Source organism: Spermophilus citellus (genome assembly GCF_964194105.1).
Source record: "Spermophilus citellus genome assembly, chromosome: 7".
Taxonomy (NCBI): Eukaryota; Metazoa; Chordata; class Mammalia; order Rodentia; family Sciuridae; genus Spermophilus; species Spermophilus citellus.
Window position 1 is genome coordinate 25,358,545 of NC_138188.1, and position 25,291 is coordinate 25,383,835.

Sequence of the window (25,291 nt, forward strand, 5' to 3'; positions counted from 1 at the left end):
TTTTCTCTCTCCTTCCTTCTTTCATGAATTTTTGCAGTATTGAGGACTGAACCCAGTGGCAGGAGGATTTCAAGTTCAAAGCCAACCTTAGCAACTTAGTGAGGACCTAAGCAACTCAGCAAGACCTTGCCTCAAAATATAAAAAAGGGCTGGGGATGTGCTCAGTGGTTAAGTGCCCCTGGGTTCAATCCCCAGAACAAAAAAAAAAAAAAATAGTCCAAGTTGTCCAGGCTACCTCAAACTTGCGATCTTTCTGCCTCAGCATCTCAAGTATCTAGGATTACATGTGTATGCCACTGTATAAACCAGAGATTGATTTTAATGAGAGCAGTTACAATCTTAAGGGTTCACTCCACAGTTGTTTTTTGTTTTTTGAAGTACAGTTTTCAGAGTGCCCTAGTCTCTAATTAGCCTATGAAATACTAAATAAACTGACTCATTTGTGACATCAGGACCACCTCCAGTAATTCAGAAAACAAAAAAGGGAGTATAGTTAGCCCCCTTTGACCTGGAATGCATTTCCCTACCAGAGTCCACCCTCCTATCACTATCAACAATGAGAGGCAATGTGAGCCCTGGCACTAACACCCCAAGACCAGAAGATTGTCCTCACAATGTCAATAGGAGGCAACTTTTGGATATTATTATGTAGATTGTTTCAATATCATACCGCATCTGGTCGCCCATTGGCATCCTTTGGCTCCAGGTAAGGTTTCTTCTTTACTCGGTTCAGGTCTTCATGCAATCCATCTAGAATAAAGGCTAACAGCTCCTGAGAGTCTTGTTGTTGGTAGCCAGAAAACTGAGGGGCAAAACGTCCCACTTGGGTCTACAACAAAAGCAACTATATTAGAAGGCATAATATATAAAGAACCAGTGAAGTAGAGAGACAGTGATTATCAACAACAATTTTAAAGAGTTAGCTAGGACAAGAGAGAAAACACCACCTACTTGAGTAGCCCAATTAACTCCTAAAGAACCTAACAGAGGTCAATGGTGCCCATCAAAGAGAAGGCTCAGAACAGAGAGCAAGGACAGCCAGGGATTTAGAACCTGGGCTACTACCCTATAATGGAGGTGAGGATCAGCACTCTGAGTAGCCACACCTAAGTACTAAGACAAATCCCTCTCTAATGTCCTTTTCTTTAGTTTAGTCTTAAACTCCAGAACAATGTTAGAAATGATTCCTGCATCAGCTAGATGAAGCCTCTTGCACATAATAGTCCTCATGTGTCTAGATAATTGACTACCCAGTATTGCTCTCCACAAGCAATCCTTGAAATGTGGACACCAATTAGCAGCAACAGCATTACCTAGGGCCTCAGTATAAATGTACATTCTCAGGCCCAACCCCAGACCCATTTAATCAGAAACTCTAGAGATGGGCCCAGCAGTCTGTATTGTAATAACCCTTTCCAGAGATTCTGATGTATACTAAAATCACTATTCTACACCTGTGTTGTCTAATACCATAGCCACTAACTGCATTTGGCTATTCAAATTTAAAAGAATTAAAATTAAATTCAGGGACTAAAGTATAGCTCAGTGGTAGAACGTGTGTCTACCAGGTGCAAGGCCCTGGGTTCAATCGCCTACACCAAGAGAAAATAAATAAATATATATAATTTCTTTTTTTTTCTTTTTTTTTTAGAGAGGAGAGAGAGAGAGAGAGAGAGAGAGAGAGAGAGAGAGAATTTTTAATATTTATTTTTTAGTTCTCGGCAGACACAACATCTTTGTTGGTATGTGGTGCTGAGGATCGATCCTGGGCCGCACGCATGCCAGGCGAACGCGCTACCGCTTGAGCCACATCCCCAGCCCCAAATATATATAATTTAAAATTGTTTCTTGGTTCTGCTAACAGCTCAAAATGCCCAGTGGCACTTGAACTAGTGCCTGTTACCAGACAGTGCAGATATAAAATATGAGGAAGGGCTGGGGATGTGGCTCAAGCGGTAGCACGCTCACCTGGCATGCGTGCGGCCCGGGTTCAATCCTCAGCACCACATACCAACAAAGATGTTGTGTCCGCCGAGAACTAAAATAAATAAATAAATAAATAAATAAATAAATTCTCCCTCTCTCTCTTTCTCCCCCTTTCCTCTCTCTTAAAAAAAAAAAGCAAACCAAAGATGTTGTGTCCACCGAAAAAATAAAGATTTAAAAAAAAAAAAATAAAATATGAGGAAGTTAAGCTGCTCAAACACCTCCTAAATACCACCTGCCAATTATTTATTTATATTAGCTTAAGCCCAGTGTGTTTCACACAGTTCTAGTTTCTTTATGACTTATTATATGAATAATAATTTACTTCTATTTCCCAGGGATTAATGTGTCCAAGGGGATGAAAGAGAATTAATTTTCAATTTCAACAAGCTACTTGAGATTTTTTTCTTTCTTTTTCTTTTTCTTTTATGGTACTGGGGACCCAGGGCCTAACACATATTAGACAAGTGCTCTACCAGTGACCTAAACCCCCAGCCTGAATTTTCATTTTCTCATTGAGCTAAGATGCTATTTTCTTTTCCTTTTTCTGAATCAAAAATGTGCAAATCTTTTTTTTACCATATGCTTCCTGAAAACTCCTTGAACCCCACCAGTGCAGGTTAAGTAGGGTCCCTCAGATTTCAACTTATGGGGACAAGGCATTTTCCCTTAGCAGAGAAGAAGAAAAAAAGAAGAAGAAAAAAAAAAAAAACATTTAGGGCTATGGAAAGCCCAAGCTGCTCCAAGGCCCAGTGCAGTTCATTATCTCCTCCCCAAATCTTACTAGCTGAGGGACCTGAGTGAGAACTGCTCCTCACACCACCTTCTGAGAAAATCAACCCAATTCCTAACTGAGGGGTGGGGTGGGGATAACTCAGACCACAGGGATGTAGGGTTCAGGCTCAGGGATCCTGGGAATAGCCTTCACATAATCCTGGAAGTTAAACTGAATTTTTATGGTCTTGGTTTAGGACACTGAATGTAAACACTGCCACCACAGAATATACTATTCTGAGCAATCAAGTGACTCCTGGGGCATCCCAGGCTAGATGTGGGCATTAAGGGCACTTAAGTGTTTGCTAAATGACAATAAAGAAGGGTTCTATATTATGGTGCTTTCAGTATTAGATCTCACCTTAATCTCAAATGAAAGTAAAGGGATGCCTCATTACAACACTAAACCACTCTTCTCAAAAAAGGAAAACAGAAATTCATAAGTCAGCTTACTTTGAACATTCGAGGTGCCACGTGAGCATCCCTTCCAGACCACATCTGCTTAATGAGGTCTGCATAGGCCTCTGCAATCTCCCCTTTCATGCCCAGAGGATTGTCTCTGTTGATTTCCGCTTCATATTCATCTTGGAGAAAGTAGTCAGTCAGTGGTGCAGTGTTGCTTAGGCACTGAAACAGAATATGATTAGAGCTTACACCTCTTCAAGTGAACTTACAGAAACAAGATAAACCAAGTTCTAGGAGCTGGGATTGTGGCTCAGCAGTAGAGCGCTTGCCTAGCATGCTCGTGGCCCTGGGTTCAATCCTCGGCACCACATAAAAATAAATGAATGAAATAAATGTATTGGGTCCAACTACAACCAAAAAACACTAAACAAAACAAAAAAAAAGATAAACCAAGTTCTAAAGGGCCACTAAGGGTCAGCCCCAAGAAAATGAAACACTAAGAAGCTTCTTGGGGGCTGACACCCATAAAGCTGAGGGACCACCTCACAGCAAACCTCCTAAGGACACGGTCCTGGAGGAGCTCACATGCAGTAACTAAGACTTCATCTCTCAAACAAAGTACTGGGGGATAAAAGCTCAATATTTTATCCAATGGAAGATAATAATATTTAGGATAATAATTTTTCAATGGAAGTGACTAGGAAAATTCCAGTTCTTCATGAGAAGACAAAATATAATTAAGAAAAACACAAATGCCTACTAAAACTTAAATATCCTAAGGGGAAAAAAATGAGGATAATCAGTATAAAAGCCATAAATAATACCATTATATAAGTATATATTAATTTTAACTTCAAATTTTAAAATGGGCACTGCAGCCAGGTGTGGTGGCACATATCTATAATCCCAGTGACTGAGAAGGCTGAGACATGAGTATTGCAAGTTCAAGTCTAGGCTCAGCAACTTAGTGAGGCCCTAAGTAACTTAGCAAGACCATGTCTCAAAAAAATAAAAAATAAAAAGGGCTGGAGATATAGCTCGGTGGTAAAATGTCCCTGGGTTCAACCTTTAGTACCAAAAACACAAAAACAAAAACAAACAAAATGTTGGACTAAAAGTGTTTCAGATCTGTTTTTAAAGACTTTGGAATACTGAACATGCCTAATCCAAAAATTTTAAATCCAAAATGCTCTGAAATCTAAAACTTTGTGAGCACTCAAGAAATTTCAGAGCCAGATGTGTGGTATATGCTTATTATCCCAGCTGTTCAGGATGCTGACGAAGGAGGATCACTTGAGATAGAGTTTGAGGCCAACCTGGGTAACATAGTGAGAATCTCATAAATAAATCCCAAAAAAATTCTGGAGCAATTTTTTTTTTTTTAAGTTGTAGTTGGACACAATACCTTTATTTTATTTATTTATTTTTATGTGGTGCTAAGGATCACACCCAGGACCTAAACCATGCTAGGCAAGCACTCTACTGCTGAGCCACAACCCCAGTCCCTGTGGAGCACTTTGGACTGCTCAATTTGTATTTACATCTACAGTTATAAAGTTTCTCATTATTATTACCCTAACTCAACAGCTAAATAAAGTGGAAAGTACAAAGAACTGAGAAAACATATCAATAAAAAGTCAAATCTCAGCCAGGCTTGGTGGCACATGCCTGTAATCCAAGCAACTTTGGAAACTGAGGCAAGAGGATCTCAAGTTTGAGGACAGCCCAGGCAAGTTAGCCAGTCTCAAAAAATGAAAAGAGATAGGCATGTAGCTCAGTGGTAGGGTACCCCTGGGTTCAATCCACAGTACCACCAGGGGGGGAAAGAACAATGTAAAACCTCAGGGGTCTTTTCTTTAGTACTAGACTATTTCGCCACAATGGCGAAAATTATTTCCAAATCCAAGAATTACCTAACCTTTAAAAAAAAAAAATCTTCAAAAAAATAAAAATGAGAATTTTCCCTTACCCAAAAAGGCTTGAGTTTTGTACTTGATTTCTGGGAAATAAATATATTTATCCCAGAAGACTATGCCTAATAGGAGTGTGTCTGTGTGGCCTTGGATCATACCAGATACACTAACAGCATGATTTCTGGGTCCAGGGAGCTTACTACACCTTTATAGTCCTAGAATAAAAGCTACCACTGAGGAAAGACCAGCAAATGACTTAAGAGAGTGCTGTGGGTTGCATAAAATCATTCCACTGGGCAATTAATCTATCATATCTATATAAAGAAGCTCCCCCAAAATTATGGCTATTGAAGCTCAGGTGAGATTCCATGGTTGGTAGTACTCTGTGCATCATCATTATATTACCTGCTGTAAGTCATGTGTCCTCATTCCATAGAGAGAGAACAACAGAAGCTCAACCATTTGGAACTCTCCTGGATTCTGCTCTATTTATTTCTCCCCTTGGCTGATTTTATTATGTAACTTTTCCCTATAATAAAGCATTATCATCAGGCTGGGGATGTGGCTCAAGCGGTAGCATGCTCGCCTGGCATGCATGAGGCCCGGGGTTCGATCCTCAGCACCACATATAAAAACAAAGATGTTGTGTCTGCCGAAAAATTAAAAAAATAAATATTAAAAAAAATTCTTTCTCTTTAAAAAATTTAAAAAATAAAGCATTATCATGAATTTAACAGCTTCATATGAATTCTGTAAATACTTCTAGCAAATTATCAAAACTGTGGGTAGTCTCAGGAACCCCCAAATTTGCAGTTGGCATCAGAATTGAGGGCAGTCTTCAGAATTGATGCCCTTCTAACTTTGTAGCTGCGCCCTAACTCATTGCAACCCATGTTTATCATAGTACTATCACATTATATATGCCTAATAAATATTTGAAGAACAAATGAGGGTCCAAAGGGAGGATTTTAGGATTTCTCCAGTGATAGGCATGAAGTAAGCATGGAGTCTTTGGTTAAAAAAAAAAAAAAAAAAGGTAAACCTACAGTAAGGAATAACTGAGATTGGTACCTGCTGTAAGTCTCCTTATCCTATCAGAGACCAACAAGATAGGTACTTCAAAACTCTTAGGGAGTTTATAACCTAATGGTTAACAAAAATTCAAAATATTTCTATTGTAAAACCAAACACAGAATTGAATAAGACATTCTGGGGCCACAAACACTGTGGAGGCCATTCTGAACCAACCACTGGGAGCTGTCCTGGCAGAATGCTAAAGCGCTAAAAGTAAACAAGTTGAGGATCCTAAGAAAAGATCCGCTTAGCACTAGCAGACCATTCCCACCCAAGCCTCATGACACCCTGATGTTCAGATGGTAGCTCTCCCCTCTACCTGCAAAGCAGAGTTCATGAAGCAGGTGTTCCCCAGGTTTCCAAGTCCGCAGAGCCCAGGCTGTATATGAGATGATGGGGGCTCCTGATAATTATATGAAGCAGAGAAGCCAGATCCACTGAAAAACACAACCCATATCAGCAATAAAAGCAAGTGTTGCCCACATGACCTCAGGATGCCTTTGGGGGCTCCATTGGGGCCTCTAGAACTTGTGTCTGGTATTAGCCCCATGATATAAATTCTCTCTACCCACCTCTTCACACCTCCAGACCTGTACCCTGCCCATGACTTGACATGCTAGCAGGTTATAAACATATCCTTAAGAAGAGAAATATATTTGAATTTTTATATCCTTTGAGAAGGCTGTCAGACTACTTCAGGGAAGAACATTCTGGTTACCAAAATCAAAAGCATGCATCTGCCATAGCCCACCAGGCCACACCCAACCTTGACTAAGCCTGAGTTCATGCATACTCCTTCCTCACTAGTTCTTTCCACCTTGTCTATGCTATCTGAAGGTGGTCCTGAAAGACTTAGAGAAAGGATCCCACAGGGTAAATAGATAGGGCTCTTCCACAGCTGCAAATCATCCCCTTATTGCTAATATGTCATATGGCCAGCCTATCCTTCCAAAATAAATGCACTGTGCCCCCACAATCACCAGTGACTTAGGCTATGGGGAAAACACCAGCCTATAGGACAATAAGCAATGTAAGTCAGAAGTAGGAGGCACACTTAGACTGTGGGTATGAAAAGTAGTGAGAGACCACCTGCAACCCATTCCTAGGGGGAGCTCTGATCCCATGATGCTTAGCCTAACAACAGATGAGACTCCAGATACAGTCTGCAAATGGACTCAGAGGAAGGGAAGCAAAGTGAAATGGCCTGCTCTTACCCCCTGCTGACACCGGAACTGTGCATCCCAGAGGTGTTAGTGCTATCACCATTTGCAATGGGAGAGGCAGACACTGAGGAATAGGGACTTGCTGATGATTTTGGAGAGGTAGTAAAATTTCTGCTAGGCACAGTGCTTGATCTGGGAGAGAGAAGCAGAAATAATGCTACTGATTTTTTGCAAAGTGCAAGCCCTATTTAATGCCTTAGGACTTTTTTCAAGAAATAAATGTTCTCCATATTCAATCAGTTAAAATAAGCTGCAAAAGTCCTATTTTTATAATTCTTCAAGATAAATTAAGTTCAGAAATTAATTAATCTTCAGGTCTCATTAGCCTACATGGTCATGTAGGTCATGTACTGAATCTTCCAGTGCAATAAACCACAACGTTGAACTTCAGGGCATTCTGATTTCATTTATAAATTACAAGTTTTTCTGAAATTTTAAGTCTTACCAGTGAAAGGCACAGAAAAATGGCAATAAGACTTTTCTCAAGGGCTGAGATTGTGGCTCAGTGGTAGAGTGCTGCCTAACACACGCGGGGCCCTGGGTTCGATCCTCAGCACCACATAAAAATAAATAAATGGAATAAAGGCATTGTGTCCAACTTAAAAAAAAAAAAAAAGACTTCTCTCAAAATAGTTGACACAGAGGCATGGTGGTACACACCTATAATCACAGCAGCTCAGTAGGCTGAGGCAGGAGGATCATGGGTTCTAAGCCAGCCTCAGCAATTTATTGAGGCCCTGAGCAACTCAGTGAGATCCTGTCTCTAAATAAAGTACAAAAAGGGCTAGGAATGTGGCTCAGTGGTTAAGCACCCCTGGGTTCAATCCCTGGTACCAAAAGGGAAAAAAAAAAAAAAAACACTTGACACACGAACTAAGGTTGTAGTTCAGTGGTAGAGCACTTGCCTAGCACAAAGTGAGGCACTGGGTTCAACCCTTAGCACCATATAAAAAATAAATAGAAAGATATTTAAAAAATAAAATTAATTATTTAAAATACTTGACACAAGCCAGGGGTAGAGCTTCAGACCTGTGATCCCAGTTATTCAGAAAGCTAGGACTAGAGGTCTACAATTTTGAGGTCAGTGTCAGCAAATCAGTGAGATTATCTCATATATTTTTATTAAAAGCCAGTCATGGTAGTACACACCTATAATTACAGTAACTTGGGAGGCTGAGGCAGGAGGATTTCAAGTTTGAGGCCAGCCTGGGAAACTTAGTGAGAACCTATCTCAAAATAAAAGAGTTGTGTTGGAGTTGTGGCTCAGTGGTGGAGTGCTCACCTACCATGTGTGAGGCACTGGGTTCGAGCCTCAGCACCACATAAAAATAAAATAAAAGGTATTGTGTTCACCTACAACTAAAAAAAGTGCTGGGGGGCTGCGGCTGTAGCTCAGTGGTAGAGTGCTTGCCTAGCATGTGTGAGGCACTGAGGTTTGATCCTCAGCACTGCATATAAATAAATAAATTAAATAAAGGTATAAAAAATATAATAAACAGCTAAGGATGTGACTCAGTAGTAGAGTGCCCCTGGGTTCAATCTCTAGTATAGGGAAAATAAGAGATAAAAAGGATTGGGGTGGGGGCTGGGATTGTGGCTCAGCGGTAGAGCGCTCACCTAGCATGGGTGGGGCCCAGGTTCGATCCTCAGCACCACATAAAAATAAAGGAACTATGTTGTGTCCATCTACACCTAAAAAAATATTAAAAACAACAACAACAACAAAAAAGGATTGGCTCAGTGCTGCAGTGTTTCCCTAGCATGCATAAGGTCCTGGGTTCAATACCCAGCAGAAGGGAGGGAGGGAGGGAGGGAAGGAAGGAAGAAGGAAGGGAGAGAGGGAGGAAATAAATGCCTGACAAATGGCAATTATTTTTTGGTGCTGGGAATCTAATCCAGGAACACTTTACCACTGAGCTACCCCCAACCCTTTCTTATTTTTCTTTTTGAGACAGATTTTGCTAAACTGCCCAAGCTGGCCTCAAACTTGCAACCTTGCCTCAGCCTCTGGAAGCCATTTAAGGGAAATTGCTTTTGGTTTTTCACATTTGCCAAATGTGAGTAATCTCTATGTTTCAAATTCACATTTCAATATTTTTCACAGACTCTTATTTCAGATTCTACTTTCAGATTAATTAATCTATCGTTAACTGCCCCAAATCTGAAACTGCTACCTAGTCTATCCATATTATAGACTGCATAAAACAGAAAGCGAATCTTTCGGCTTTGTTTCAAATATGTGCAACTGTGATTTTCCTTCTACAACACTGGTTATTTTTACTATGGGAACAATTTTACTATGATACTCTCCTGCAAAGAAATATATAAGCTGGGTACACACACCTATGATCCCAGAAACGTGGGAGTCTGAGGCAGAAGAATCGACAAGTTCAAGGCTAGCGTCAGCAACTTTCTGAGATCCCATCTCAAAATTTTAAATAAATAAATAAATTTAAATTTCTTTTTTTCTTTATTTCTTTCTTAAGATACTGGTCTCACTATGTTGTCCAAGGTTTTTCTCAAACTCCTGGACTCAAGCAACCTTCTTGCTTCAGCCTCCCAAGTAGCTGGGATTATAGGCATATACCACTGGACCCAGCTGTCATAAAACTTTGTATTAGAGTATTTCATTAAAAGGTATTTAAATCATGAATGTATAAAAATCAAAGAAATTGTAACAAGTGAATATGGCTATATAACCAGTACCCAGACCAAAAACAGGGCAGCATCAACCCCCCAAGCATCCTTCCCAGGCTTCTTACAGTCAAAGTTCTTCCCAAAGCTAACAACCAACCTGACCTCCCCAGAGATTATTTTGCCTTTTAAGTTTTATATCAACAGAATCATATAATACATCCTGCTTTATGTCCAGCTTCTCTCTTTTAACATTATGTAGAAACTCACTCATGTTGCTGTACACTGATGTACTGAATTCCACTGTATTTGTACACAGCAACTTATCATTGATTGTTGGAGGACTCTGGATTAACTCCAAAGTTCATGACTATGACAAACAATGCTGATGTGAACTACCTTGAACATGTCCTTAAGTGAACATGGGATGTGTTTTTGTTAGCTGTATGCCTAGGAGTAGGAAAGTCAAATTGTAGAATATGTATAAAGTTCTAAAAAAAATATATTGGGAATTGAACCCAGAAGTGCTCTACCACTGAACTACAACCCCAACCCCTTTTATTTTGAGACTGAGTCTTGCTAAGTTGCCCAGCTTGGCTTTGAACTTATCATCCTCTTGCCTCAGCCTCCAAAGTAGCTGGGATTATAGGCATTTACCACTTTGCCTAGCTGTGTTTCTCTCTCTCTTTTTTTTCCCTGGCATTGTTCTTTTCTTATCTTGAAATTCTAAATATATATAATTTGTAAGATAGATGTATTGTTAATATCTTCTTTCACGCTGTGGCTTTCCTTTTTACTCTCTGATGAAGATTTTTTTTTTTTTTTTTTTTTGGTACCAGGGATTGAACCCAGGGGCACTTAACCACTGAGTCATATCCCCAGCCCTTTTTATATTTTTATTTAGAAACAGGGTCTCACTGAATTGCTTAGGGGCTTGACAAGATGCTGAGGCTGGCTTTGAACTCACAATCCTCCTGGCCTCAGCCTCCCTAGTTGCTGGGATTACAGGCATGCACCACCACGCCTGGCAATAAATTCTTAATTATGTTGATGATGTAGACTGAAACCAGGGCCTTGTTTATGCACTTTCATCCTCTTGTCCCTGTCATTTTCTCTCTACCACCTCCTTACCTCCTGGTCTTCAACCTCTACTTCCTATTATCCCTCAGGATCTAGCCACACAAAGTCCTGCTGGTTTTCAACCAGGCCTGCTTCAGCTCAGGACATCTGCAGCTGCTGTTTCTTCTGATTAATGATGCTATTTGTTCCTATTGAGTACCTCAATCCATGCTGACTCCCTTACTTCCTAGACGGCTATCTTCAAATGAATCCTGGTTAAATCTGTCCCATTCCAAAGGCTACAACTCACTAATTCTCTTCCCACATTTTTATCCACAATGTTCGTAAGTCACTGGAAACACATGTTTTTCTTATTTATCTTTTATTCTGCTCCTTGAGATTAAGACTTGGTATTTACCATATCCTCAGTATGAACAACAGTATCTAGTACCATGTGAGAGAGTGGAGAAGAGAATGTACCTCAGGAATTCCACTCTGCACTTACTGCCTATTGGCCACACCTTACTAGGAGACTAACCTTCAGGAAGTCTCAACAAGGCACTGCTCTTTTCCAAAAACTGCCTCTTAGGTTTCAGGGTATAAGAAAGATAGGGAGAAACTAGGCTGAGAAGAGAAAAAGGTGCAGTTAAGTCTCCCCTGGGGGCTGGGATTATGGCTCAGTGGCAGAGCTCTTGCCTAGCACATGTGAGGCACTGGGCTTAATCCTCAGCACCACATAAAAAAATAAATAAAATGAAAGCATGGGTTCATCTGCAATTAAAAAAAAAAAAGTCTCCCCTGACCAGTATACCCAGCTTTCTTTTGCCCTGAGCTACCAGTTCTGTCTCACAGGCTGTAATCTAAACACCTTCTCTCTACCCAGGGGGGTTTCTTTCAATTATTTGGCATTTTCAGCTTCAAAATGGGATTGACTGCCTTGGTTTGTATATTACTTTCCTGCTGCAGATGTCACAAATTATCATAAACTCAGTAGCTTAAAATAACACAGATTTATTATCTGCAGTTATGGAAGTCAAAAGTCCAAAATGGTTCTCTCTGAACTAAAATCAAGGCATTGGCCAGGGTGCATGTGTTTGGGGAGGCTTTAGGTACTCCTACAGGCTGCCCATATTCCTTGACTCATGGCCAGTTGAATTTTTCTCACATTTCACTACCTTGAATCTGCTTCTGTCCTCATACAATTTTGACTCTCCAGCCTTCCTTTAACTCTTAGGACACTTGCAATTATACTGGATCCACCTACATGATCTCTCCATGTCAATATCATTATCTTTTTCTTTATATGGTACTGGGGATTGACTCCAGAGGCACTTTAACACTGAACCACATCTCCAGCAATTTTTATTTTGAGACAGGGTCTTGCTAAGTTACTTAGGGCCTTGCTAAATTGCAGAAGTTGGCCTCGAACTTGCAGATTCTCCCATTTCAGCCTCCCAAGTCACTGGGAAAACAGGTGTGCATCCTTAGGCCTAGCTCATTATCTTTTTTTTTTTTTTTTTTTTTTAGGTGTAGATGGACACAATACCTTTATTTTTATGTGATGCTGAGGATCAAACCTGGGCCCACCCATGCTAGGCGAGCACTCTACCGATGAGCCACAATCCCAGCCCCTCATTATCTTAATTATATATGCAAAATCCCTTTGTAATCTAATATATTTGTAAATTCTGAGGATTAGAATATGGACATTTTGGGGGGCATTATTTTTCCTATCCCAGCTATTTTTGCCAACTTATCAGGAAACAGTAACTGAGCTTTCTAAGAACCAGAGTCCATGGCTGGACTTCAAGAGATCTGTAAAATCCTTGAAAATGTTTGCAATCTGTAAAATTCCCAAATATTCTGAATATCTATGCATGTTTCTCAAGATGGCTTTTAGTTTTCATGCCATTCAAATGAGCTATGAACATATCACTATATTACAAAGTCCAAGTCCTAACAAAAGGAAGAGAGCAGATCCCAACACTGTCCCTGTAACTATTGGAGCACAGACATAATTCCCCAATCTTACACTATAAGGCAAGCTCAACACTTTTTTCTCTTTGAAGGACATGCACAATTCCACATATTTCATGAATATCTAAAATAACTATGCCTGGAGTCCCAATTTGTTTAATTTATGTGGTACTGAGGTTGGAACTCAAGGGAAGCCTCCCACCAAGCTACATCCTCAATCCTTTATTATTTTGAGTCTACGTTCACACTTGTGATCCTCCTGTCTCCTGAGTTGCTGGGATTATGGGCACGTGCCAATGCACCTGACTAGAGTTCCAGTTTAGTATCTGAACAATACCCCTGTAACCATGAGTAACAGGACACTAAGCAGAGTGGGGTGGGATCAAACTATCACCTTTAAGTCATATAAGACCTCATGCATAATCCCTCTTCTTTTCCCTCACAGTCCCTAACCATAGGTGGAAAAATAAAGGATCTTGAAAAAAATCAAAGTCATCTCTTGCTAGAGCAGTCAATGTCAGATCCTGCCCCTTGTCTTTCTCCTTCTCTCATTCTCAATAAGCAAAGGCTTGTGGCCTTGCTGAGACACACTGACAGGTTTCCCTTAGATGAATGCTCAGAATGCTGTTTACCAAGAGCTTGTATCTTCATCCAAGACTAAACTGCATGATTTTTCCATCTGATTCAGAACCATTTTTCTAAGTATAACTGCCTTAGAAAAGAATGTCTCTATTACACCTGTGAGCCCAGCCATATGGGAGAAAACATTCACTTACTTTGACTGCAGGGTCTGCCTGGGCCATGTGCCATCTTCATTTTGGGGCTCAATTACTAGCACCTGAGTGAAAGGGGAAACCAAATGAGGAGAGTGCAATCCACCCCACTCCTGACATGCTTATAGCCAGAAGCTTTTTGGTCAAATACCCTGGACAGAGCTGCCTGTTTGAACATAGCCTGGGCCCTCCTACCTGACCCTGGTAGAGCCCAGCATCTTGGATAGTGTTGTCTAGTTTGCTCAACTGCTCGTAGGTGTTGCTCATGTATTTGTTCCAGAGCCGTGTTTCACGCTCCGCAGGGATGTTGAACAGCTTCCGCATCTCCTTCTCGATGGTTGCTAGGGTGCAGAAACATTACTCAGAGCTTTCTACCAATACAAGACTAAAGACAGCCAAGGCAAACCAATGCTCATCCTCTTTCCTTTTCAGATGCTCACATATACTTTGGAACAAAAGTTCTGACAGAACCTCGGCCCTCTGGTAACTCCTGAAGGCCTCCTCTTGCACTTGTACACCCAAAAACTTTTCTTAGGCTTCTCTGATAATTTAGGTCATATTTCTAGCACAGACACACATAGAAAGTGAGAAACAGAGTTCAGTGTGATAGCACCTGCCTGTAATGCCAGCATATAGGAGGCTGAGGCAGGAAGATCACAAAATCAAGCCCAGCCAGGCAACTGAGCCAGAACTGGGTATATAGCTCAGTGGTAAAGTGCCCCTGGGTTCAATCCCCAATATCGCCACAAAAATAAAAAAAAAAAGCAGTGCTATGGTAGTGTGGCTGAGTTATAGAGCACTTTCCTAGCATGCATGAAATCCTAGGTTCAATCCCCAGAATAAAGAAAAAAGAAAAAGTAAAGGCCTGGGGACATAGCTTGGTTGGTCAAGTGCTTGCCTCACAGGCACAAGGCCCTGGGTTCAATGTCCAGTACCACTAAACAAAAAGTGAAGTTAGGCACAGTGAGCTCACCTACAATCCCAGCTACATGGGAAGCAGAAAGAGGAGGAATGCAAGTTAGAGACCAGTCTTAGCAAATGAGCAAGACCCTATCTCAAAATATCTCAAAATAAAAAGGTTCAGGGATGTGATTCATTGGTAAAATAATAATAATAAATTTTTAAAAATTAAAAAACTTAAGAAGGATTCTCTTTGGAGTTAAAACAGATATGGGGGGACTGGAGTTGTGTCTCAGTGGTAAAGCACTCACCTGGCATATGTGAGGCATTGGGTTCGATCCTCAGCACCACATAAAAATAAATAAGTAAATAAAATAAAGGTCCATTGAAAACTAAAAATAAATATTAAAAAAAAGATGGTTTCAAAGCTAGCTCTGCCACTTTTTTGCTGAAATTGCTATGATGAATAGGTGTGATTGTGTGTGTGCACACATAATGCACATAAACACATATCTTTTGGTGCTGAGGATTAAATCTAGGGCCTTGCATACACTACTGCCACTCAGCTAGCTATACCTCAAGTCCCTTGCTGAGACTTTTTTAATAAGTTATGTTTAACTTCCCTGACTCTTCATTTCTTCATCTTTATTACCATATGACAAATGAGCTCAGTATTCTATAGAACATAATTCCCACGTTTGGCTCTCTAAAAAAATCTCCTGAGAGCCAGGTGTGGCAGCCCACACCTGTAATCCAACAGTTTGGGATGCTGAGGCAGGAGGATTATGAGTTCAAAGCCAGTCTCAGCAACTTATCGAGGCCCTAAGCAACTCAGTGAGACCGGTGTCTAAGGGACTGGGGAAATAAGTCAGTTGGGAGAATGCTTGACTCTCATGCACAAAGCCCTGGGTTCAATCCCCAGCATCACAATAAATAAATAAATAAAGCAAGCAAGCAAGCAAGCCCTGGTTTGGAAGAAGTTCCTTTAAAAAAAAAAAAAAAAAAGAAGAAGAAGAAAGAAAGAGAGAGAGAGAGAGAGAGAGAGAGAGAGAGAGAGAGAGAGAGAGAGAGAAACAAACGAACGAGCAAGCCTGTGTCTAAATAAAATATAAAAATGGGCTGGGTATGTGGCTCAGTAGTTAAGTGCCCCTGGGTTCAATCCCCAGTACCAAAAAAAGAAGAAGAATCTCCTGAACTGGGTTTGGTGGCACGAGGCTATAATCCCAGCAACTTAGGAGGTCAATGGAGGAGGATCACAGTTCAAAGTCAGCCTCAGCAACTTATCAAGACACTGTGTAAAAAAAAATAAAAAGGGGAGCTGGGATTGTGGCTTAATGGTAGAGCACTCGCCTAGCATGAGCAGGACCCGGGTTCAATCCTCAGCACCACATTAAAAAATAAAGACATTGTATTGTGTCCATCTACACCTGAAAAATAAATATTAAAATAATAATAATAATAAAAATAAAAAATAAAGAGGGCTGGGGATAAAAAGCTGCTCAGCATATAAACACCCCTGAGTTAACTCCCTAGTGCCAAAGAAAAAGAAGAAAAGAAAAAAGAATCTCCTGGGCAACAGGTTCCCAGGTCAGGACTGGCCTGAGATGATCTGGACACAGGTCTGAAGATGTGCCCCAGCTTTCCTTTCTATCAGCCACTGTGTCCTGCACTCTCCCCAGATATCTAGAACCCCAGCCCAGCTGCTCACCAATGGTGTCTGCCTTGCTGAAATGGCAACTCAGCACATTGGTGGGGTCGCTGTTCTCACAGAGCTTCAGTTCCAGCAAATATACCTCCACTTTGCAGTGCTTGACAAATAGGCCATGCTCCACAACCTGTAAACAAAAGGCAGGGATGAAGGAGCAGTGGTTCTAAAACTGAACAGTACTGGGAAGAAAGTGTCTCCATAAGACCAAAAGGAAAAACTTTAGTCATCAGTTTCCCTCAGTAATTAGAGATCAAAAGTACAAACTTTTTCATCTATATGTACAAATTTTTAAAACCATCAGCATCTGTCCTAGGATTTAAGATTTTTTTCCACTCATTAGGACAGAACCATTAAATCCTAACTGGATTTAATGCCACATCAAGGCTTCCAGGAAAGTCTCAGGACATCAACTTTGCACAGAAAAGTTACTGTAAACTCATTCTCCTTAAAATACATGCCTGATGTAGAAGAATTCTCAGTGGTAGAACACATACCTAACATGTTTGAGACCCTGGGTTCAATCCCCAGCACCATAGAATTAAAAAAAAAAAAAAGGTAGAGGGGACTGCATTTGGTGATATAACCTGTAATCCCCACAACTTGGGAGACTGAGGCAGGAAGATTAAAATTCAAGGCTAGTCTGAGCAACTTACTAAGACCCTGTCTCAAGATTTTAAAAAATAGATAAACAAAAGGGGCTAGAAGAGGCTGAGGCTGTGTAGCTCAGTGGCAGAGTGCTTGCCTAGCATATGTGAGGCACTGGGTTCCATCCTTAGCACCACATAAAAATAAAAACAAAGGCATTCTGTCCATCTACAATTACAAAAGAAATTTTTTTTAAAAAAAGGGCAGGGGGCTGGGAACTTAGTTCAGTGACATTTCATCTACTACATAAAAGGCTCAATCCCCAGTTCTGCAAAACAAAATGAAATAACAATTTTTTAAAAGTAAAAAAGGGCTGGGGTTGGGGATTTAGCTCACTGGCAAGCCAACTGCCTAGCACAAACAAAGGTCTACGCAATAGTTGAGACCCTTCTCAAAATAAAAAACAAAAAGAGCTGGGGATGTAGCTCAGTGGTAAAGCACCCCTTGGTTAAATCTCCAGTACCAAAAAAACAAAACAAAAATAAAAAAGGCTTACTAATTAGAACAAATTAAATAATTATTTAAAGTAAATAAATAGTAAATAAAATAAAAAGGGCTAGAGGGCTAGGGATGCAGTTCAGTAATAGTGCATTTTCCTACTACATATGAGGCCCTGGATCTAATCTCCAGTAACATAATAGAAGAAAAAAAGAAAACAAAGCTAATTAACTCATCAATTCAGAGTCATACTTGTGCATAAAGCCAGATACTGCACAAAAGGGAAGTCACTGTTCACCTTTAGGTGAGATCATGATGCTGCTTCCTCCCTTGGAGAGTTTGTCAAATTAGTGACTAAAGAATATATAAATATGTATAAATATATATAGAAATATATATATCATTCTTGGCAGAATACTCACACTGCAATACTACTGGCATTTAGGAACATCTTTAGAAGGCTAGCATGCCCCTAACCTTTTGATCCCTAACCTTCTCAGGAGTTCAAGATAGAGGAAAAGGGCTGGGGATGTGGCTCAAGCGGTAGCGCGCTCGCCTGGCGTGCATGCGGCCCGGGTTCGATCCTCAGCACCACATACAAACAAAGATGTTGTGTCCGCCGAGAACTAAGAAAAAATAAATAAATATTAAAAAATTCTCTCTCTCTCTGTCCCCCTCTCTCTCACTCTCTCTTTAAAAAAAAAAAAAAAAAAAAAAAAAGATAGAGGAAAAAAATAGTTATGGCCCAAATGACTTTTAGATACATTGTATCACTAAAAAAAGAGAAGCACTGTACCAGGACTGCAACTCTTTACTACTCAGCTAAGAATACATACCCAACAGAGTAAGAATTTTACCTTGTCCCTAAACATCAGCAGACATGTGAGCTCTTGTGATTTCCAGATAGACAGGACAAGAAAACAACTGTGGGAGACAGGGTGATGGTCTTCTTGTGAGTCTTATCTACCAGAGGTGCTAACAATCTGGGATTCTGCCCTGGGGTTTATATTCCCTCAAGGGGATAATATTCTCTGGGTGTAAATGCCTGATTTTTAACTCAACTATGTGGCCAAAGACCGAAGCACAGAAGTAAAAGTGATGGTGTTTTGCCAGGCATGGTGGCCCACACCTACAATCCCAGTGGCTCAGGAGGCTGAGGCAGGAGGATCGAAAGTTCAAAGCCAGCCTCAGCAATGGCGAGGTGCTAAGCAACTCAGTGAGGCCCTGTCTCTAAATAAAATATAAAAAAGGGGTGGGGATATGGCTCAGTGGTTATAGCCCCTGGTTTCAATCCCCAGTACCAAAAAAAGAAAGGTGGTGTTTTCACACATTATCCCAGTGACTGAGGAGGCTAAGTAAGGTAGGAGAATCACAAGTTAGAGGGCAGTCTGAGTAAATAAGTAAGAACCTGATTAGTAAGTTGTGGTGATATATGTCTGTAATCAGGAGGCTAAGGCAGGAGGACTACAAATCTGAAACCAGCCTCAGCAACTTAGCTGATCAACTTAGTGAGACCCTGTCTCAAAATAAAAAATAAAAAGGGCTGGGGATGTAGCTCCGTGGTTGAGAACCCCAGGCTCAAGGCTGGAACCAAAAAATAAATACGAAAATAAAATTTAAAAAAAGCTAGATATGTAGCTCAGTTGTATAGAGCCCCTGGGTTCAATCCCCCAGTATGGAGAGAGACAAAAGAAAGAAAGCTGGGGATGTGGTTCAGTGCCTAGCATGCAACAAGGCCCTGGATTCAATCCCCAGCACCACAAAACAAAACAAACAAAAAAGGCTGGGTGTGGTGGTGCACGCCTATAATTCCAGTGGCTAGGGAGGCTGAGGTAGGAGGATCACAAGTTCAAAGCTAACCTCAGCAATAGCAAGGCATTAAGCAGCTCTACTTTATTTAGAGCAACTGTTTCTAAATAGGAAAGGAAGAAACAAACAAAATAGGGCTGAGGATGTGGCTCAGTGGTTGAGCTGGTCCCCCGAGTTCAATCCCTGGTACCAAAAAAAAAGAAAGGTGGGCTTTTGTTTACTCTGGGTTGTTCTGTTTTGTTTGTTTGTTTGTTTGTGGTACTCACTGGAGACTGAACCAAGTGATCTAACACTGAGCTACATCAGAAAAAATTTAAGATAAACAAGAAGCTGTACATTACTGTAAGTCCATATGGCCCAAGTGAACTTTCATAGTCTTCCAGAAAATGCTCTCATAGCACCATTGGACACATCCCATTGGGCAGCTCTGATGTTTGAAGGCCACTCACTGTAACATACTAGGTGAACATCACTCACAATCATAATTCCCTAAAAAGAACCAGAAACCTCCTTTCAACCACTTATGTATGTTCATTTTCCTAAGAAACCAACACAATTTGGTATCCCTCCAGGAGCACCTGCAGATACTGACCATCAGTATTCATATTCATATACTCACTTTTCTGACAATAGGCTGCTGGCCCTCTACACAGCCATACCAATTTAGTAATTTATTCCAGGCCTCAGTTGGGACCAAGACATAGTCCAGTTCATCAATTAAGTGTTCTTTCAAGGTCTGACTCTCAGGATCTGAAAAAGGCAAACAGCATATAACTAACTCATTGTTCTTTTCCCCAGTTAGACTTACATGATTTTTTTTTTTCCCTACTAGAGATTGAACCCAGGGCCTCACACGTTAATGAACAACATCCCTAGCCTTTATTTATTTATTGGGTACCAGAGATTGAACCTAGAAGCAGTCACCACTGAGCCATATCCACAGCCCTTTATTTCTTGTTTTGAGACAGGGTCATGCTAAGTTGCTGAGGCTGGCCTAGAACTTGCAATCCTCCTGCCTCCACCTCCTGAGTTGTTGGAATTACAGGTTTGTGCCACCACACCCAGCACTTTTATTAATTTTGAGACTACTAAATGTCCCAGGATGACTCTGAACTTCTAATCCTCCTGCCTCAGGCTCCTGAGCCACTGGGATTACAGGCGTATGCCACCACACCCAACAAGCATATGCCACCACCTGTATTTGTTTTATATGACTCTTGTATTTTTCAAGAAATAAGAAAAGTTACCAACTACAAAATTCCAAAAATTCTATCAGAGACCTTCCTCCTCTTTGTCTTTAATTAAATTTTCTGAACATTTTATGAGTAACTCTATTTTTCTACGATTAGAGGTAGAAGAAAGTTGGATGTAGTGGTGTGCACCTGTGGTACCTGAGGCAACACAGGAGGACTCCATCTAGAAAAAGAAGAGGAGGAGGAGAAAGAAGAGGAGGAGGAGGAAGAGGAAGAAGAAGGAGGGGGAGAAGGATAAGAAGAGCAAGAAGAGGAGGAGGAAGAGAAAGGAGGAGGAGGAGGAAGAGAAAGAAGGAGGAGGAGGAGGAGCAGCAGCAGCAGGAGCAGCAGCAGCAGGAGCAGCAGCAGCAGGAGCAGCAGCAGCAGCAGGAGGGCACAGTGGTGCCCGCCTGTAATCACAGCAGCTAGGGACACTGAGACAGGAAAATTGAGAATTCAAAGCCAGCCTCAGCTACATTGAGGTGCTACACAACTCGGTGAGACCCTGTCTCTAAATAAAAATACAAAATAAGGCTGGGGATGTGGCTCGTGGACAAGTGCCTCTGAGTTCAATCCCCAGTACTGGGGGGGGGGGGGGGGGAACCACAACGCCAAAAAAAAAAAAAGAGGAAGAGGAGGAGGAGGAGAAAAGATAAAACTTCCAATTTACATTTCCAAAATGTTTTAGGATTCCAAAATTAAAATATTTAATTTAAAAGTATTTATTTATCATCTTAGGAATACCATATAAAAGTCAAATATCATCTTTCCCTGAAAGGATGGGGATGTGACTCAGTGGTAGATTCTTGCTTAGCATGTGTGAAGCCCTGAGTTCAATCCCCAGTACTGTCCCCACCCTCCACTCCCCAAAAAAGAGGCACTGAAGTTACATTTATTTCACCAAGACTCAATTAGTACTTTTGCTTTCCCAACCCCACAATGCTACAGATTGAACCCAGGATCTCACACATGCTAGGCAAGCACTCTACCAATGATCCATATCCCCAGTCCTATTTTATTGTTTTGTGGTGCAGGGTATCAAATCCAGGATCTTGTACATATTAGGCAAGCACCCTTCCACTAACCTACATTATACCTCCTGCCCCTTAGCACTGTCAGTGTGCTTTTTGTTTGTTTGTTTTTTGTTTTGGGTACTAGGGATTGAAACCAGGGGCACTTTAAAACTGAGCATATCCCCAGCCCCTTATTTATTTATTTATTTGTTTATTTTTGGTACCAGGATTGCCTTGCCCTTTTTATTTTGAGACAACATCACTAAATTGTCGAGGCTGGCTTTGAACTTGAGATCCTCTTGCCTCAGCCTCCCAAGCCTCTGGGATTACAGGCATGTACCACCATACTGGCAACATTCTTGGTTTTAAATACTCCAAGTCATAGCTCAGATAGATGGTCCTGGGCAGAATGGAAAGAGAATGCATTTAATATATCAGACATACATTTTATACCTACAACAGAAAGGCAGCATTCCTGGGCTTCAGAACTGGACATCCATGGTCTGAAACATACTCTCTCAAGAAAGGACATAGGGAAGATGGATCACCTTCCACCAAGGATGCTCTCTGCCAAGTCTGTGCCCATCAATATCCACTCTAAGAACAACAGAAAAGTTGAAGGGTACATGCCTGTAATGCCTACAATCTTAGTTACTGAAAAAGCTAAGGCAATTTGGTTGCAGCAGCACACACCTGTAATCCATGTGGCTTGGTATGCTGAGGCAAGAGGATTCCAAGTTCAAAGACAGCCTCAGCAACTTAACAAGGCCCTAAGTAACTTAGCAAGACTGTGTCTCAAAATACAACATAAAAAGGATTGGGATGGGCTGGGGATATAGCTCAGGTAGTAGAGTGCTTGCCTAGCAAGCACAAAGTTCAGCACCCCCACACCCCTAAATTCAATCCCTGGTACCAGAAAAAACAAACAAACAAACAAAAAAAAACGGCTAGAGCAGAAGGACTCCAAGTTCAAGACCAGCCTGGGTAATTTACAAGATTGTGTCCTAAAAGAAAAAAAATGAAAGGGCCAGAAAAGTTGGTGCACACCTGTAATCCAAATGGCTCAAGAGACTGAGGCAGGAGGATCACGAGTTCAAAACCAGCCTCAGCAAATTAGCTAGGCCCTAAGCAACTTAGTGAGACCCTGTCTCTAAATAAAATAAAAAGACTAGGGATGTGGCTCAGTAGTTAAGTTCCCCTGGGTTCAATACCTGGGAGCCAGCCACCCCCAAAAACTTATAATTAAAAAATAAAAGGGGTTGGGGATGCAGATCTGGTCAAACATACTGTACCAAAGAGCAGGTAGAAACTTTCAAAAACAGGGAAGAAACCAACAGCTTTCAGTCTCCTCAACCCCAAGTACATCAGTTCTACAAAGCTCTTCCCCCTCTAGCTCAATGATAATTTTCCCAAATATGTCATTATTTTGTGAGTGGGTGTGTGGTGGTAGAGATGGAGCCCAGAACCTCAAGCACACCCTCTACCATTGAACTCAAACACGTCATTCTTATGACAGTATTTGGCGAGCACAGAAATTCAATTGCAATTTTCAATGCAGATCACTATTTTTACTCAAAACTGAATCAATCTGAGGACATAATGCTAAAAAACACACAGAGATCTTCTGTTTTGTTTTTGAGGCACTGGAAATTGAACCCATGGGCACTTCACATCCCTGGCCCTTTTTTTGAATGTTTTATTTAGAGACAGTCTCACTGGTTGTGGTAGCTCATTCCTATAATTCCAGCAACTCAGGAGGCTGAGGCAGGAGGATTGCTGATTCAAGACAGCATCAGCAACTTAGCAAGACTCTGTCTCAAAAAAAAAAAATTAAAAGGTCTGGGGATATAGGTCAGTGGTAAAGCACCCCTGGTTTTAGTTCCCAATACCAAAAGAAAAAAATGCTTGGAACTTGCCTCAACCTCAAGTATCTGGGATTACAGATGTGCACCAGGGATTGAACCCAGGAACACTTATCCACTGAGCTATATCCCCAGCCCCCCCTTTTTTTTTTTTTAGTTTAAGTCAGGGTCCTGCTAAGCTGCTCAGGGCCTTGCTAAATTGCTGAGGCTGGCTTTGAACTTGCAATCCTCTTAAGCCACTGGGATCACAGGCATGTGCCATTGCACCTGGCAACACAGAGATTTTAAAATGAGGATTTACTCTCTACAAATTTCTGTTAACAGGCAAATAGAGGAAAATAAGAGCACCATTTGGTATAACACAGGAATTCCATCTGATATAAAAGTAGAGACATAGGTAGAAATGAAAGAAGGGGCTCTCTACAGACAACACCAACAAGAATATGTTCTTCCTGCTTCCGGCACTTTCAAGAGTGTCTTCCAGGCCACTTCTATGACCACAGGTAGAAGGCAGCCAGGCTAATGACTGAGCACCTAGGAAGTAAGGATTTGAACTTCATTCACCAGAAATCAGTCATTTATGCATTACCAATGTCGAGAGTCTAACGGAATGTGCTTTTCATTTCTCAGCCATAGAGATTAACATTTCAAGCCAAGACTTGGTGACATAAAATTCGGGGCCATAAAAGGAATGCTTGCCCTTAAGAATTATTTTTAGAGCTGATGATGTAGCTCAGTGACACAGTGTTTCCCAGTCTAGCATGCTCAAGGCCCTGAGCTCTGTTCCTGGTACTACCACCAAAAAAATAAATAAATAAAAAACAAAGAATTATCCTTTTGAAAGGAGTGGGAAGAGGAGAGGGAAAGGGAAGGTACTGGAGAAGGAGGCTGAGCAAATTATGTTTATATGCACATATGAATATGGCATAATGAATATCCCCTATTCTGAATAATTACAATGCACCAATTTAAAAAAATAAATTAAAAATAAATAGTCATAGGCTGGGATTGTAGCTCAGTGGTAGAGCGATTGCCTAGTCCACATAAGACACTGGGTTCAATCCTTAGCACCACATAAAAATAAAAATAAAGGTATTGTATCCATGTACATCTTAAAAAATATTAAAAGCAAATAAATAAAGTAAAAATAATGTGTCCACAACTATAAATAGATAGATAGATAAATACCATTTAAAAAAAATAGTCAGGTGTTATGGCAACACTCCTATAATCCCAATAAATCAGACAGCTAAGGCAAAGGATTGCAAATTCAAGGCCAATCTCAGCAACTTAGGCCCTAAGCAACTTAGTGAGATTGTCTCAAAATAAAAAAATAAAAACGGCTAGGGACTTAACTCAGTGGTAAAGCACCCCTGGATTGAATCCCCAGTACCAAGTAAATAAATGAACCTAGAAAAAAATTATCAAACAAAAACAAGAAGTCTCCTTTTCAAAATAAAAAGAGGGCCAGGAGCAGTGGCACAGGCCTGTAATCCCAGAAAGATCACAGGCCAGTCTTGGAAACTTAGGAAGATCCTGCCTCAAAATTAAATAATTAAAAAATCTAGGTATGTAGTTCAGTAACCTTTTTTTTTTTTTCCTTTAGTGGTGCTAGGAATTGAACCCAGTGCTTTGTGCATGTAAGGCAAGCATTCTACCAACTGAGTTGTAAGTGTTGGTTCTAGGGATGTAGTTCAATGGTAGAGCACCACTGGGTTCAATCCCCAATACCAAAAAAAAAAAAAAAAACCACAGGGAAAGAGAACACAGTGTGAACATAATGAATGCAATAATTCCTTAGAGCAACTTCATGGAATAGTGCCATCATCTGACCTATATCAGGAAACAAAGCAAATGACACTGTTT

At 40.8% G+C, this 25,291-nt stretch overlaps 1 protein-coding gene across 5 annotated transcripts in view; it reads right to left on the reverse strand.

Annotated features, from left to right (window-relative positions):
* The window catches only part of USP4 (ubiquitin specific peptidase 4), a 50,888-nt gene that overhangs the window by 20,325 nt on the left and 5,272 nt on the right, over positions 1–25,291 (reverse strand). For 3 of the 5 annotated variants that reach the window (XM_081302502.1, XM_081302499.1, XM_081302501.1), the window contains exons 3-10: positions 19,938–20,068; positions 16,427–16,553; positions 14,014–14,159; positions 13,822–13,883; positions 7,367–7,507; positions 6,472–6,589; positions 3,214–3,387; positions 671–829 (exon numbers count right to left, since the gene is read on the reverse strand). In XM_081302502.1, coding sequence (XP_081158628.1) covers positions 671–829; positions 3,214–3,387; positions 6,472–6,589; positions 7,367–7,507; positions 13,822–13,883; positions 14,014–14,159; positions 16,427–16,553; positions 19,938–20,068 — 1,058 coding nt within the window. Of the gene's footprint in view, positions 1–670; positions 830–3,213; positions 3,388–6,471; positions 6,590–7,366; positions 7,508–13,821; positions 13,884–14,013; positions 14,160–16,426; positions 16,554–19,937; positions 20,069–22,020; positions 22,161–25,291 lie in introns of all 5 variants that reach the window. The other 2 variants (XM_081302503.1, XM_081302500.1) reach the window with 2 other exon arrangements.